At 47.3% G+C, this 17,077-nt stretch overlaps 1 protein-coding gene across 1 annotated transcript; it reads left to right on the top strand.

The window, feature by feature from the left end:
• The first annotated feature begins 517 nt into the window (after positions 1 to 517).
• Positions 518 to 15,776, top strand: cpxm1b (carboxypeptidase X (M14 family), member 1b). Its single transcript, XM_027026903.2, has 13 exons — positions 518 to 997; positions 5,630 to 5,739; positions 6,326 to 6,465; positions 6,723 to 6,807; positions 7,301 to 7,451; positions 7,747 to 7,832; positions 9,096 to 9,219; positions 12,685 to 12,881; positions 13,146 to 13,325; positions 13,653 to 13,947; positions 14,446 to 14,585; positions 14,880 to 14,982; positions 15,084 to 15,776. Exons 1-13 carry the CDS (start codon positions 637 to 639, stop codon positions 15,401 to 15,403), a joined length of 2,292 nt encoding a protein of 763 aa, XP_026882704.2. The 5' UTR covers positions 518 to 636; the 3' UTR covers positions 15,404 to 15,776.
• Positions 15,777 to 17,077: the final 1,301 nt, after the last annotated feature.

The following is a 17,077-nucleotide window of genomic DNA, read 5'->3' as shown; positions in this document are numbered from 1 at the left end:
AAAGTGGTCATCATAACGAAAGCATACGAGCAGCCTATAGCAAATCAACAAAGCACTGCAGATACACATTTGTACATCAAACACGCCCACTACATGATCTTAGATGTTTGCATTTGTTAAGCCACCCCAGGTCATATCTACTGACTGAGAATATTCCTCCGTAGCAGGGTGAAACAACGAGATAAGGTGGAAATACATTGCCGAGATGTCCAATGAAATATTCGCCACCGCTAGGTGCTGCTCTACTCAAACCAAAAACGGGGAAAGGCGCGCAATTTTCAACTGTAGCGTAAAAAGTGCAGATTTGTCTGTGAGAGCTGGCAGCGTGGAGTGGAACCGCTCCTAAGTCTATTCACAGATGGATGGTGTTACACACTTTGCCTAAGAGATGCATTTCTCATCAGTGAGAGAGAGAGAGAGAGAGAGAAAAAAAAAATTGTACGTGATACACAAATAATTTCCAATGAACATGCAAGTGTAAGCATTCTGTACTCTCTCTATTACAAGTTATGTTGCCACGTAATCGCCTTGCAAACTCTGGCGCCTAGTTTTGCAACATTACGGGGTTAATGCGACTGATTAGGTCCGAAAGTAGCTTTGAAGACAAATTCTGCAGAACTGTCCGGCAGGCTAAACATGGCATCGTTTCAGCAGCTTATATGTCTTGCGACTTTATTCGTTGAAATGAAATTTGAAACGACTGCTATTAACAAACTGATTTCAACTGTGCCATATGATTTTACATCTAATCTAACATCCGCTGCAACGTTCCGTGCAAGATCGACTCCACCGACTACGCGCACTTCCAGTAACAAGGACAGAAAAGTCGCTCCAACAAAGATTGCCCTTTTCTCGACGACTGCAAAGCCAACGAAGAGAGCTACCACGAAAGCCACGCCGGTCATCTTCAAAGCTGAAGACCTTAATGAGAAAATTGATAAACATTTAGAAAGATGGATATGGAGTAAAGTAGAAGACAACGAACCGCCTAAATTAGGTAAAAACTGTCAAATTCACAACGAGTTACCAACGAAATATTTTATTTACATAAAAAGTATATCACATTTCCATATCATGCATGCGCCTCTTGGGCAGGGGAGGTTTTTCTTTTGGCAGTCTTTCGGGTTTATTTGTAAAATGCCGTTCTTTCTATTTATCTTTGGTTATATAAAAAAATGTATTAAGTGCAAATATGTGCATTCACGTATTCACTGAACCTGAGAGGAAGCTTAGTGAGCTGTGTGCTTGCATAATTCTGGTCTTATTCAAACATGACGTCAGGTCGCCTCTTCCCGTATTTAACGCCAGCTGGGTCAGAGTAACCTGCCTATCTGGATTCTGAAAAGGGGCCATCTGACGACTGCAAGGGCTGTAAATGCGGAGGAGGGGCCCAGAAATGAGCTCGAGCAGCTGGGGGCAAACAGTTCCCTGCGCGTACAGTTATAATACTATCGAGTGTGTGTGTGAGTGAGGTATAAGATTTACTAGCAAAAACAATTATGGAAATATTTTGTCCAGAATACCTAACTGAGAGGACAGCTAAGGCCTCTGTGTGTGTGTGTGTGTGTGTGTGTGTGTGTGTGTGTGTGTGTGAGTGTGTGTGTGCATGTGTACAGTACAGGAAGCTCTCACGCTGTGTCTCAGTCACAGTAACTGGGTCATGTAAACATTGGTTCCAGATGCATAATAAGTCTGTGCTGACTCAGTGCAGGCCCTTACTGCCTCACCCAGCCGTCACCTCCGTATAACAGACCACGGCATCATGTGACACTGATCAGGTATTTGGTCTGGAATACCTAAGGCATAAGACACAATACAGAAGTGGAGCAGTAAATGCTGGCTTGGCAGGACGTGTCTGTGGGGGATGTTACTTGGATGGTTTCAGTTACAGTGAGGAAAGAATATGAAACCTCTTTATTTAATGTTTGATATTGTTTTATGTATCCCTTTAACAGGTGACAGAATTGTATTTTGTTTATACATTTCGTAACTGTCATTAAGTTTTGGGACACCAGAAACACTTCTCATAACAAGCCTTTTCTTTCATTTTGCATTGTATATGTATATGTGTGTATGCTTTGATGTGAACTGCTGAATGGGTGCGCATACACACACGCACGTGCACACACACGCACGCACGCACACACACACACACACACACACACACCTATTCCCTCTCTGATGCGGTGTGGTATCTCTCACACACACACACACACGCACATACACACACTCACACGCACACACACGTGCGCACACACACACGTGCGCACACACACGCACGCATGCACACACACACACACACACACATACACACACACACACACACACACACACCTATTCCCTCTCTGATGCGGTGTGGTATCTCACACACACACACGCGCACACACACACGCACACTCACACACTCACACGCACACACACGCACACACAGGCGCGCACACGCACACGTGCGCACACACGCACGTGTGCGCGCACGCACACACACACACACACACACCTATTCCCTCTCTGATGCGGTGTGGTATCTCACACACACACACACACACAAACACACGCGCACACACACACGTACGCACGCGCGCGTACACGCACACACACACATACACACACACACACCTATTCCCTCTCTGATGTGGTGTGGTATCTCACTCACACACACACGCACACACACACACATACACACACACACACACCTATTCCCTCTCTGATGCGGTGTGGTATCTCACACACACACACACGCACACACACACACATACGCACACACCTATTCCCTCTCTGATGCGGTGTGGTACCTCTCCTTTCCCTGCATCTTGCTCTCATGGCCAGAGGGGGTCGGATCCCCTTTTCCAGTATGTCCTTCATGACTTCCCTCTATGTACCCCCTCACTCTCTCTCTCTCCACTGTTTCTTCATTGTGCACTTTTAATTCCTCTCTGCTGTTTGCCTCTTGCAACACACTGCCCTTTGCAAGTCCCATCACTTTTTCTCAATCTCCCCCTGTCTGTTCTCTCTCTCTCTTTCTCTCTCACTCACACAAACACACCATTCCCCTCCCAGTCCCTTTGGGAGATTTCCTCCGAGAGTGCCCCTGGGCCTGTACTCGGGGTTTGGAAGGAGCTTAAAGCCGTGTTGTGGTGGGGGACTGGAGGGGTTAAGAGGGGGAGAGGGTCCACCAGAGGAAGACGTCTTCCACGTTAAAACGGAGAAGAAGGGGGAAAGTTGACTTCTGCTCATGTCCCTGAGGCAGCTGCAGGGAGTTCACGTGGTCATGTCTTTTTCTGCACAGTTCGACATTTCAGCTTCAGAAAGGCTCCGGTCCAAACAGCACTTTAAGTGTCAGATTACAGTCTGCATCTGCCCTACCAAACAATAGCTGAGGGAATGTTAGTTTTACTGAACTGGCTTGGTGACTTTTCTTCATAGGAGTGAATACCGTTATGTGGACCTGGTGTCTGGGGCTGTGTGCGTGTGTGTACACGTGTGTGTGCGTGCGTGTGTGTGTGTACTAGATATGGCACACAACTGTCCTGTTTTGTGCAACTTATTGATGCCAAGTTTAGTGTGAAGCGCTGTGTGGGTTACAGAGCTGCTAGGCAGATACTGGAGGGATGAATCAGCTTGGTTATTTGAAGGAAATAGCTAAGAGAACAGTTCACCAATGATAAATGTTAGCAGTCTGCAGAGGTGGGGGTTGGTCGAGGGGGGTGCTAGGACCTTGGAGAATGCTGGCCGCATGGAGACAGGGTAGTGCTTGTGCAGGAGAAGGACTGAACTGAGCTCACACCACATCTGCCTGTCTGCTCTACAGATACAGTAGCGATCAAACCCACTGGGTCGGTCTCTGTAGTCCTTCTCAAAATCACCTCCAGTTTCACCTTCAAAATCACGTCCCCCGCCTGTGGGCTAACTAGTCAGTTCACTGAGGGTGGGCTACTGGGTCCGTTCCCCAAGTGTGGGCTACCTGGGCACGTCCCCTGAATTTGGGCTACCTGGTCATGTCCCCTGAGTGTGGGCTACCTGGTCATGATCCCTGAGTGTGGGCTACCTGGTCATGATCCCTGAGTGTGGGCTACCTGGTCGTGAGCCCTGAGTGTGGGCTACCTGGTCGTGATTCCTGAGTGTGGGCTACCTGGTCGTGATCCCTGAGTGTGGGCTACCTGGTCGTGATCCCTGAGTGTGGGCTACCTGGTCGTGATCCCTGAGTATGGGCTACCTGGTCGTGAGCCCTGAGTGTGGGCTACCTGGTCATGATCCCTGAGTGTGGGCTACCTGGTCATGATCCCTGAGTGTGGGCTACCTGGTCATGATCCCTGAGTGTGCTACCTGATCGTGATCCCTGAGTGTGGGCTACCTGGTCATGATCCCTGAGTGTGGGCTACCTGGTCATGATCCCTGAGTGTGGGCTACCTGGTCATGATCCCTGAGTATGGGCTACCTGATCGTGAGCCCTGAGTGTGGGCTACCTGGTCATGATCCCTGAGTGTGGGCTACCTGGTCATGATCCCTGAGTGTGGGCTACCTGGTCGTGATCCCTGAGTGTGGGCTACCTGGTCGTGATCCCTGAGTGTGGGCTACCTGGTCATGATCCCTGAGTATGGGCTACCTGATCGTGAGCCCTGAGTGTGGGCTACCTGGTCATGATCCCTGAGTATGGGCTACCTGATCGTGAGCCCTGAGTGTGGGCTACCTGGTCATGATCCCTGAGTGTGGGCTACCTGGTCGTGATCCCTGAGTGTGGGCTACCTGGTCATGATCCCTGAGTGTGGGCTACCTGGTCGTGATCCCTGAGTATGGGCTACCTGGTCATGATCCCTGAGTGTGGGCTACCTGGTCATGATCCCTGAGTATGGGCTACCTGATCGTGAGCCCTGAGTGTGGGCTACCTGATCGTGAGCCCTGAGTATGGGCTACCTGGTCGTGATCCCTGAGTGTGGGCTACCTGGTCGTGATCCCTGAGTGTGGGCTACCTGGTCATGATCCCTGAGTGTGGGCTACCTGGTCGTGATCCCTGAGTGTGGGCTACCTGGTCATGATCCCTGAGTGTGGGCTACCTGATCGTGAGCCCTGAGTGTGGGCTACCTGGTCGTGATCCCTGAGTGTGGGCTACCTGGTCATGATCCCTGAGTGTGGGCTACCTGGTCATGATCCCTGAGTGTGGGCTACCTGATCGTGAGCCCTGAGTGTGGGCTACCTGATCGTGAGCCCTGAGTATGGGCTACCTGGTCGTGATCCCTGAGTGTGGGCTACCTGGTCGTGATCCCTGAGTGTGGGCTACCTGGTCGTGATCCCTGAGTGTGGGCTACCTGGTCACTTCCCTTGCCTGCCCAGTCTTCACTGGGGTGCCAGAAGAAGCTTGCATCTCTGTAATTGTCCTGCAAGCGTTTTGAATATGCCTATAATGTGTTTATTGTGTGTATATCTGCACTCCATCTTTTGACCTTTTCTCTCTCTCGTTCACCTTCCATCTAACTGCCTCTGTCTCTCTCTTTTTCCATCCTACCTTCACTGACCCTCACTCTCTGTTTCACCTCATCTTTCCATCCATTTGGTGTAAATGTATGCTGTAAGTTGGTTGAGGTCATGTGTGTAACACATCCTGAGTGGGTGTTTGTGCATGTTCCTGTGTCAGAGTGTCCTCCTTTGGGACTGGAAAGTTTGCGAGTTAGAGACACCCAACTTCAGGCTTCCTCCTACAAGCGCCAGGGCCTGGGACCCCACCGCGGCCGACTCAACATACAGGTAAGATTCACCCAGGTCCTGCCGCGGTCCTCTAACCCTCGTTGCCACCCTGTTGCCCCGCCCACCTCACCCAGCCGCTGCCCCTCCCCACTAACGCCCACCTAGAGTGACACACCAGTATATGTTACATATATGCAGCAGCAATAGTGACTGACAATAATAATAATAATTACTCACTATTACCATCGTAAATGCTCAGTTCTGTGAAAGTACATCACAAAGGTGTTTACAATTTTGGATGCCACTGACTTTTTTTTTCTCCTTTTTTGATTGTGTGATTATTTGAGCTTAATTAAAATATCCTGTTCCTTTCAGCTAACTAATTACTGTTTCTGTGTGTGTATGTGTGTGTGTGCATGAGTGCATGTGTGTGTGTGTGTCTGTGTGTGTATGTGTGTGTGTGTGTGTGTGTGTATCTGTGTGCGTGCGTGTGTGTGTGTGTGTGTGTGTCTGTGTGTGTGTGTCTGTGTGTGTGTGTCTGTGTGTGTGTGTGTGTGTGTGTGTGTATCTGTGTGCGTGCGTGTGTGTGTGTGTGTGTGTGTCTGTGTGTGTGTGTGTGTGTGTCTGTGTGTGTGTGCTCATGCAGTCTGGTATTGAGGATGGGGATATCTATGATGGAGCCTGGTGTGCGCTGTATGAGGACAGAGAGCAGTGGCTGCAGGTGGATGCCATGACAACTACACGCTTTACAGGAGTTATCACACAAGGCCGCAGCTCCATCTGGAGGTAGCCCCCTCCCCCCACACACACACACACACACACCACCACCACACATGACTATGCATATCAATTAATACCACCCTCAAATACACACCATTAAATACATACATATCAATTAATTAATTAACAATCATACACCTATACACTACAATTAGCTGCAAATCTTGCTGTATATCAGATAAAGCCAAATGGGAATGTCTTAAAATAATTTTTAAAACCACAACCAACTGTGTCCTGCAAGTTTGCATGTGTTTCCCTTATAGCTGGAACTGGGTAGAAACCTTCAAGGTACAATTCAGCAATGACTCCCTGAGCTGGATGCCCTGCATGAACGGGACCCAGGAGGCGGTAAGGGTTATTTACTCCCCAGTCCCTGACGGATTGCAGCTTCATTCAGTCGTGATATTAGCCAGATGCTTCTGAAGGTAATCAAACAAGTCCTCAACGTGAGGCTAAAATCACTGCCATCCCTGCCTGTGCCGGAGGCATGTGCTGGACGCTGCTGCTGGCGTTGACTGTTAGCTTTTGCATCCCCCGGTGCTGTTTGATCGCTTTACCTTGGCTAGCCCAGCACCCAGACCTCCCTGCCAGTGCATTTACAGCTAAAGCAGAGGTATCTATTGGCAGTAGCTGGCAGCAGCTGGCAACAGCTGGTGGGGTTAAGTGGCTCTTTTGAAAAGAAAGACCTGCCTGCTGATGCCCACTTAATGCAAGTGTTTGGTAGGGCCATCCTTGGGCACTTGCTAACTGAGAAACCCCTGTGCCAGGGCGACGAACACCATTTGGGTTGGTTGGTGAGAAAGGGGCATCGTTGAGCATCTCTGGTCTTCCTTGCCTGCAGGTGTTTGAGGGCAACCGGGACACTGACAGCCCAGTCCTGGCTGTCCTGCCCGAGTCCACTGTGGCGCGCTACATTCGGATCAACCCGCAGACCTGGTTCAAGAATGGTACCATCTGCCTCCGGGCTGAGGTGCTGGGCTGCCCCCTGTCAGGTACAGTGTGGCAAACACGGGCCCACAGATTCATTCTACATCAGTATCTCTGCCACCATCAATGCATGTATTTAATACTCTAAACTGCAGGGGGTAGCGGGTTGGTCCTCAAAGTATTAGTTGGAATGCAAAAAGTGACTACATAATTAGTAGAGCAAGTATCACAAATAGTGGAAGAAGGATCACTTGTAAAGCTTCCAGTGTTAAGATGGACAATATCCTCAACTGCTTCTGAAATCTTGGACTAAATGTTCGAATTAGTAAAAAATAAATGTTTGCTGTTCACCACCTTTAGACCCAAACATCTACCAGTGGCAAGCGCAGGAGGATACTCGGGACAAACTTGACTTCAGACATCATAACTACAAGGAAATGAGGAAGGTACAGAGTTTTTTGAAGAGTGCCAGAAAGGCTCCAAATTCCAGGTTGATGTGGTACTGTCAACTGATTTTTTTATTAGTTCTCCAACATGACAGAATACATTTGTCAACTGAGACTCCAGTGTGACTGTAGTCTGACTGGGTTGAGAGAGATTGGCTGTGAAACTGGAGGACTGGTCTAGGCACTATGACATTAAGGCCGCTAGCCAGGCAGAGCTGGGTTTTGCAGTGTGCCGTTGTGGCCTGGCTCCAAGTTCTCACACTTGGAGTAGGTGTGTGGGCTGCGGTTTGCCACACTTGCCAAAAGCAAATATTAGTTTGGGCTCTGTATTCTCTCTCATCTGTATACTACTACTAGCCAGGAGGCCACAGGGGTCAAACCTGCCACTGTTGTTATGCAACAGTGGTAACATTCACACACCAAAACACTCATATTCTCTCTGTGCATGCCTTACAGAAATGGGTGTAAAGAAAGAAGTTGGCATTGGGAAAGAACGTACAGAATTTACCACCTGTAAATGTTTTTTTGGTGTAAAAAGTCATGCATTGTTGTTCTCGAAAACTCATAGTGTATTACATTATGCCTATAGTGTTGGACTAAGTTGGAACATCAAACAAGATTGTTCAAGGACAAGCCTTAAAGTTTGTCCAGAAAAGAACCCCAGAGTCAAGTATTAGTCATGCCTCCAGTTGGATATTGGCTTAAAAATAGAAAGCAAGGGGTGTCCAAAGATCTTTTTGGAAACAGATTTAGAGACTTCAAGGTCATACATAGCAGCATTGTGTATGAAGTCCAGAACCATTGAATTAATTGATAGAAAAACTCCACTGGAACTAAAGTCTTCAGGGCAGTTGATCTCCAGGAGCAGGGTTGGAGCTAAACATTACACTCTGTTAGGTCTCCAGGAGCAGTGCTGGAGCTAAACATTACAGATTGGTAGGTCTCCAGGAGCAGGGTTGGAGCTAAACATTACAGACTGGTAGGTCTTCAGGAGCAGTGTTGGAGCTAAACATTACAGACTGGTAGGTCTCTAAGAACAGGGATGTAGCTAAACATTACAGTCTGTTAGGTCCCTAGGAGCAGTGTTGGAGCTAAACATTATGGACTGGTAGGTCTCCAGTGTTGGGGCTAAACTTGACAGGCTGTTTGGAGATAAATTTACCAGGCTGGTACGTTATCAGGATCAGGGTTGGATGCACTTGTAACTCCAAAGGTTTCTCCCCCTCAGATATGGTTCCATTTTCTTGTGTTTCCCTGTTCCAGCTCATGAGATCTGTGAACGAGGCCTGCCCAGACATCACACGTATCTACAGCATTGGAAAGAGCTACATGGGCTTGAAACTATATGTGATGGAGATCTCCGACCAGCCAGGCAAACATGAGTTGGGTGAGAGAGAATCTGATTGAATTAGTGTTCGCAGAACCTGTAAGAATCTCTTGACACAGGTTGCAAATCATATACAATCATTAGAAACACACATGAAGTTGAAGTAGTTCAAGAATTAATTCCCTACTTATTTACAAAAGCATCAGACACATGGGACATCAGACACGACTTTCTAGCCTGTCTAAATCCAACCTTAATTATTCTGTCCATTCAATCTGTTTGACCAGTTCGGCTCCATATATGCCAAGGGTGACTATGGTGCAAAACTGCTGGAGTTAAAGGCCTTTTCCAAGGCATGTCACCAACTCTGCAGCCCAAAACACCTTTTTCAGAGGACACGAGATGCCTGTCACTTTTAGAATCTGCAGACTTTTTAAATTAGATGTTAATTGGAGCCTTATTTGTCATTCCGTTGTCAATTGTCATTTCACTTACTGGTAAACAACATGCAGGAATGTTAGCATGATGCCATTTGAAACAAATATGGGGACTTTTAAACGCATTAGTGTTGTTCGGTTAAGCTTGCACACAGAGTAATCACTATGTAGCAAGTCACACAAATCTCCTGCAACCTGGCAGACACACATCAGACCTTTCTTCTTCAAAATACATTATAACACAAACATTTTACAAGGAAATTCTGAGCCATCAGCCATTGTGTTGTCAAGGGAGATAAATGTGCAGAATGCTGTGTCAAAAGCTGTGTTTTATTAAATATAATCCACTGTGGATGAGTCTGGCATTGACTTCACACCACGATTATTTCACCACATACAACCTTCGCCTTAACATATCCATTTTATAACCCAAATCTGGTTGCACATCCTGTGGTGGTCTATTACTTAAGTTTATAACGTTACGCACGGTGGGCTTTGGATAGAGCAGTGAAGGAACCTTTAGTGTTAAACAAGAGCGGCACGGTTCATACCATTCATCTTTCTGTCTCTCCCGAACTTGCTCCTTTTCCCTCTATCCCTTGCTCTCCCTCTCCTTCGGCAAGCCAGCATTTACTCTGGCCCAACGCGGGGTTGGTTTTGGCCGGGGAGGTGGATGTCAGCTCCTGGGTGAGGGCTGGCACGGGCCAGGGCCGACCGTGCCAGGGCAGAGTTGGCGTGGAGACGGCACAGTGCCGGCCTGGAGCGCCCCGCAGAGAATGGGAATGAGATTGTCCATGTTACATGGTCCCAGCTGTTGAACAGCGGATCAGTTCATAACGTGACCAATGAACTGTACAAACCCAGTTGACAGAGTTTACTGGAGTAGGTGAAGGTTAGAATCATCGTCTGAGGGAGTTATCTCAAGTCCTTAGAGATGTGCTGGCTTTGTGTACACCACAGTTATTTGTAAAACGTATTAATCTAAAGAAAGGCAGATCAAAAGAATCTGACTGTTTGAATGAACTCGAAAAGCTCTTTTTTTACAGCGTGGAAGGCTCGCTTTCCATGTGGTAAACCTGGTTCATCTGAAGATGCTTTCATGTGTATCAAAGACCAAACAGATATATAATTCACAGACTAAAGACATGGAGACATGGGGATTTGCAAGGCTGATTGTCTGTAACCTGTCCAAGATAGTTGGGGATGACACATGCCTTGGCCGCCGCACACTTCAGAAACGAGACGACCGATGCGGAACTCTTGCCTGAAAGCCGTCTTTGGTCTTATCTGCGTAGCTACACTGACAATCCAAGTCGACCTCATTCTGGCTGTCTGGCACACCCTGATTGATAAGCCGTGTTGAAAGCGATTCTCTGTGATAAACAGGAAGCGGAGGCTAGATGACCACACACATCTGCATCTGTGGCGCCGTCTTTCGGATGCGTCATTTGCGTGTGGTTTCCGTGCTCTGTGTGACCCGGGAGTGCACCATGGGGACTCGGGGAGGCCCATGTGCTTCTCATCGCTGCTCATCGACCACACGGCGACCCTGCGGTTGGTGCGAAGGTCAAAGCTCGCTGCGGTGCTGAGCTGGGACTCGCTTCGCCTCGCCTTGCCCTGCGTCGGTTGAATGTGCCCTCTGTTCCTTTCGGGGGGTTGGCAGGGAGCAGGGGTGTGGAAGTACTGGCCCCATGAAGCTCTTTTCAGTCTCAGGACAAGCAGCCCAAGTCTGGTACTCTCCAGGCCAAATCAATAATTCAGCCAGACACGCTCAGGCACGCGCAGGCTCAGTCAATATCTCCTTCTTTCAGTCTCATGCATTTCCTCGCTTGGCTGACTAAGCCGTATGGTGCTGCCATTTGGAAAAGCTGGGAGAGGGTGTCATGTTGAAACACGTCCCTTTAATGTCAAGATACGGATGCGCTGCTAAAATCAAAACTTGCTAATGAAGCTTGCTGCACGTTTAGCCAGAGCACCATCCATGCAAAAAGGAGCTACAGAAATTGTAGCCTTACACAGCCGATATCAAATACTTTCTGGAGGTCGGTGACACTTTGGACTTTGACATCAAGAGTTCTAGTGGTGCCCAGGGGCTAAATCGGGATCACAAAATATACTGTTGTTGGTAGAAGGAGGTTAAAGCTCTTTGAGGTTTGGTATGTAGTGAGACATGAGTATGATTTCACACTACCTATTAGTCTGACTAGTGGTCTGTTCATAGGTTAAAAATAGGGTATAGGCAAATAATTCTAGACTTAGATTTTTTCTATGTTTCTATGTATCTTAGTTTTTTAAAATTTATCTTCAGGCAAATAATCTTATTTCAAGCATTTTTTAACATTCATATTTTCCATTTTCCCCAAGGATTAGATTTTTCTTTATAGTTCAGCCAGGCCATTTTAGGGAAGGTGCCAAATTTCAGACCCCTCTGCTAGTGCCAACCCAAAATGAGGAGGCACAGAGTTGGATGTCAGAGAGAGAGGCACCAAGGTCATGTTTCATAACACAGGCTCTCCTCCGTTCCCCTACCGTAATAAACCAGTTAGCTGTGCATCTGGAACCAACCCCATAGAGAGGTCGCTTTGGGTAACTGAGCACTGAAACTATAAATTACAATGCCTCGAAATTATAAAGTACCAAGTACTGAAACTGTAAAGTACTGAGTACAGAAGCTATAGAGTACTGAGCACTGAAACTAAAGTACTGAGTACTGAAAGTGAAGTACTGAGCACTATAACTACAGAGTAAGAGCTAAAGCAGTGCAGCTGCTGAAGTTCTGAAACATGCACTCTGACAGAAGTGATGTTTAGCATTAAAATTAAGTAACTTTACAGTTGGCTTCCAAATACATTCGATACATTGGATCATGATGCGGTAGCCTTTAGGCCAAATTTGGTCTGTGAAGCATTTGTGATTGGTCTGTGAAGCATTTGTTTTACATCTAATTATCAATCACCGCCAGTCAGTGTAGTCAGCTGAGTCCACTGGCACTTAAGGTTTGCACCCCCCACCCCCCAATTTATATTTAGCATAAAAGCAAACCAAAGTCTTCCTTCATGTTCTAAAGATACACTGGCTCCCCCTGCAGGCGAACCGGAGTTCCGCTACGTGGCCGGTATGCACGGCAACGAGGTCTTGGGCCGAGAGCTGCTGCTCAACCTGATGCAGTACATCTGTCAGGAGTACAGACGCGGCAACCAGCGCGTGGTTCGGCTGGTGAAAGAGACCCGCATCCACCTCCTGCCCTCCATGAACCCGGACGGCTACGAGATGGCTTACAAGAAGGTACTGCAGCAGGAGGCAGAGCCGTATCCTTTCCCACAATGCCGCTGCTGTTGTTTTGCGTGACTTCGGCATGTTGTTACATACAAACATGCAGGTAAGGATTAAGCATAATGTCCTTACTGAACCTGATGTGTGGTGGGTTACTTCATTACTTCTGAAATATGGGTGGCAATATCACAATATTAAAACACTGAAAGAGAAGACATGTTGGGAAGTTCATGTTCGGAGTGTGAGTGGATAAGTGTATGCTGAACCCTCCCCCAGGGTTCGGAGTTGGCCAGCTGGGGCATGGGCCGCTTCAGCTATGAAGGCTTCGATATGAACAACAACTTCGCCGACTTGAACTCGGTGATGTGGAATGCCATGGAGCTGGAGACAGACAAGTCCAAGCTCATCAACCATTACATCCCTATCCCTGAGCAATACACATCAGAGGAAGCCTTGGTGAGCACTGAACTGACAGACTGACTATGAACTATCTATGTAACACTATGAATGCGCCTTAGCGCACACTTCTGCTGTAGTGTTGTATTTTATTTTTAAATGAAATGCTTGTAAGAACTGTAGCAGATAAATTTTGCATTATTTGCGGATTGAAGATCACTTCAAACCTGGAAGCATGAAACTGGTCCTATGGAAAACACTCAGGAATCGGGCGTGTAATAAAATGACCCGTATCCTCTTTCTATTATAAGCAATCTTGCAGTATTAACCTACTGATGTGTGTGTGCTTCTTATTGATTGATTATTTCTTAAATCGATTGATGGTAGGTGGCTCCTGAGACGCGGGTGGTCATCAGCTGGATGCAGGCCATCCCCTTCGTGCTCAGTGCCAACCTCCATGGGGGGGAGCTGGTGGTCACATACCCCTTCGATATGACACGGGACTGGGCCCCAAAGGACCACACCCCCACTCCAGACGACAGCTTCTTCCGCTGGCTGGCCACCGTTTACGCCAGCACCAACCACGTCATGTCCAACCCCGACCGCCGGCCGTGCCACAACAAGGACTTCGTGCGGCACAATAACATCATCAATGGCGCCAACTGGCACACGGTGCCTGGAAGTGGGTACCACTCCAAGCATGGCAGGGAATCAAAAAGCACAAGGCAGGGAAAGTAGCTGGACGTATGGGTTGGCAAGTTAAAGGTACAGTGAGCAATCTCGCTTAGCTGATGCGAACTATTTTGAAAGCCAACAGCTTCCCATCAGAGTTCCCTTGGGCGTGCACAAAAAAGTGCCTTGATTGTTCTATTTTGGCCAAAGATTTCAAAAAGTGCCTGAGTTTACATTGCTGACATTAACTTTGGGTCCAAATTAATGTAGCACTGAGCTAAGCTGTGCAGTTTGACTGTGGGTTTAGAACGATGCTTGCGTTACCTGAAGCACTTGGTTCTGCTTCATCTTCCACTTTGAGCCAGATTAGAGCACAGCAGCATTCATTCACAATCAGCCTTATCTACACAACTTTATTATGTGATTCGTTTAATAATAAAAACTGTATTACGTCCGTGTAAACACATTCAGACCTTTGGTCTGCTTTCTGTCCACGCTCCTCTCGCAGGCATGAATGACTTCAGCTATCTGCACACCAACTGCTTCGAGGTAACCGTCGAGCTGTCGTGCGACAAGTTCCCACACGCCAGCGAGCTGCCCATCGAGTGGGAGAGCAACAGAGAGTCTCTGCTGACCTACATGGAGCAGGTAATGTTCCTATCGGCCACAGATCAAACCTCTCACCGCCTGAAGCAGCACTCCAAAACATTTGGGCTGTCTGGACGCCCTGATGGTTTCCGCCTCAGACTCCTAATACTCAGTACTGACCTACAGTATAAAAGATTCCAAATGTGAAATACTGGACTAAATTAAACACTTGCAGAGGCTATGGTATCAGCGTTTCTGAGATCAGTTCCTGACATTGATGACGATGACTTGAGGGAGCTTGCAGTGCAGGTAACACTAGAGAAGTGACAACACTCTCCTCTCTGTCTGTCCCAGGTGCACCGCGGGATCAAAGGGGTCATACAAGACAAAGACAGCGGAGCCGGAATCGCAGATGCTGTCATTAAGGTGGAAGACATCGACCACCACATCAGATCCGGTGAGAGTAGCACTGCTACCGATCCCCTTCCGAGATCTCCACCCTCAGACACGCCTTCTCTCTGACGTCTCCACCCTTCTGTCCCCCTCCTCCACCCACAGCCTCCAGCGGGGACTATTGGAGGCTGCTGAACCCCGGTGAGTATGACGTGACAGTGGAGGCGGAGGGCTACTACCTGGCCACGCGCTCCTGCAGGGTGGAGTACGAGCTCTACCCCACCATCTGCGACTTCCTCCTGGAAAAGACCCGCAAGCAGAGGCTACGGGAGCACTTGGCCAAGGGCGGCAAGATCCCCAAAGATCTGCAGCTCCGCCTGCGCCAGCTACGCCTGCGCAAGCTCCGCACCACCACCAAGGCCCTCAACCGGCAGCGGGCCGCCCGGCTCCACCTTAAACTGCGACCTGTTGTGCGGGCTCAATGACAGGACTTGACTCGATGACAGCACTACCCTCTGCAAGGTGTTACTTACAGGGTGTGTGTTCTGGAGAGAGATCAGGAAAAGACCAGGACTCTCTTTGGCTCAGAGTCCAAGACGAGGTTGTTTAAAGGTTGAGTAAGGGATTATTGGGTTTGTAGATTGTATTTTGTACTTTTGGGAATAAATGTGTGCAATTAAGGTTCACTGCTGTTCAACCCCTGTTTACTTTGTTCAGTCATATGAACATTTCTGACTATGTACTTTGACATTTCTCTCAGTCTCACACACAGGATACAAGACTTTCAACTAATGTTCATTATTTCAGGCTGGAACTGATGTTTTGTAAAACAGATACAATAAAATTGGATCTCTCAAAGCCTAAGTGCGCATTATTCCCATATGATGTACTGAATATTATAAAATTGTAAAATATTTCAAATAACCACACTGTGTATAATTATTAGGTAAGTTGTATTTTCTGAGGCTTCATTTTATTATTGAACACCTACAGTGCTCTTGGTCAGTCTAAAATGTTAATAAACCTCAAACCTGAATATTTAAGAATGTAAAAGTGAGGTTTTGGCTTTCTTAGGAGAATATCTGTGTGCATAATTATTGGGCAACTATTAGTCTGCAGAATTATTATGCAACTAAATGAAAAATTATAATATTCCCATCTCACTTGTTTATTTTCATCTATTAAAGTGAGAAAACAAACAACTGTACTGTTTTCCTTCACTGTAAGTTCACAAGTTCTCACTAGGGTTTAGGTCAGCTGAGGAAATTATTCTTTCATTTTTAAGGCCTTCACTGGCTTGCAGTGGAGTACTTCAGTGCATGTGATGTAGCATTGTCCTACATAAAAATTATGATCTTCTTGAAAGATGAAGACTTTTTCCTGTACCACTGCTTGAAGAAAAAAACTGGCAGTAGGTTTGAGAGTTTTGAGTCCACCTTCAACCTGAAAAGGTCCAAATAGCTCATCTTTAATAATACCAGCCCACAGCAGTACCCCACCTCCACCGTGCTGGCATCTGACTCAAAATGGAGCTCTGTGCCTGTTACTGATCCAGCCACGGGCCCATCCATCTGTCTGGTCCGACAAGAGTCACTCTCCTCTTATCAGTCCATAACACCTTTGAAAAATCTGTCTTCAGATATTTCTTGGCCCAGTCTTGCCATTTCACCTTATGTGTCTTGTTCAGTGGTGGTCAGGTTTCAGCCTTCCATACCTTGGCCATGTCTCTGAGTACTGAACACCTTGTACTTCTGGGCACTCCAGGTAGGTTGTAGTTCTGGAATATGACAGCACTGGAGGATAATGGGTTCCTGGCATCTTCGTTTGATTCTCAAATCTCTGGCAGTTAATTTGCGTCTATTTTTTCAACACATTTCTTGCGACCCTGTTTACTGTTTGCAACAAAACGTTTGATGGTTCTGTGATCACGCCCCAATAGCTTAGCAATTTTAAGAGCGCTGCATCCCTCTGAAAGATGTTTTACAATTTTAGACTTTTCAGAGTCAGTTAAATCTCTTTTTTGGCGCATTTTGCCTGAGGAAAAGAAGCTGCCTTATAATCACGCTCACCTTGATATAGAGTGTTGATCTCCTTAGGCCACACCCTCCCACATTACACATCATCTGATATGCTTAAATCCAATGCGCATTTGAGTTTAT

The sequence above is a fragment of the Electrophorus electricus genome, chromosome 1, assembly GCF_013358815.1.
Source record: "Electrophorus electricus isolate fEleEle1 chromosome 1, fEleEle1.pri, whole genome shotgun sequence".
Classification (NCBI taxonomy): Eukaryota; Metazoa; Chordata; class Actinopteri; order Gymnotiformes; family Gymnotidae; genus Electrophorus; species Electrophorus electricus.
Note: the sequence above shows the minus strand (reverse complement) of the source record. Positions and strands in the feature narration are given on the sequence as shown.

Bases quoted from the DNA above. Each gene is read 5' to 3' on its own strand.
- cpxm1b (XM_027026903.2), top strand. From the start codon at position 637: ATGGCATCGTTTCAGCAGCTTATATGTCTTGCGACTTTATTCGTTGAA. The intron at 7,833-9,095 runs GTACAGAGTTTT...TCCCTGTTCCAG, and splicing joins ACTACAAGGAAATGAGGAAG to CTCATGAGATCTGTGAACGA. The intron at 13,326-13,652 runs GTGAGCACTGAA...GATTGATGGTAG, and splicing joins ACACATCAGAGGAAGCCTTG to GTGGCTCCTGAGACGCGGGT.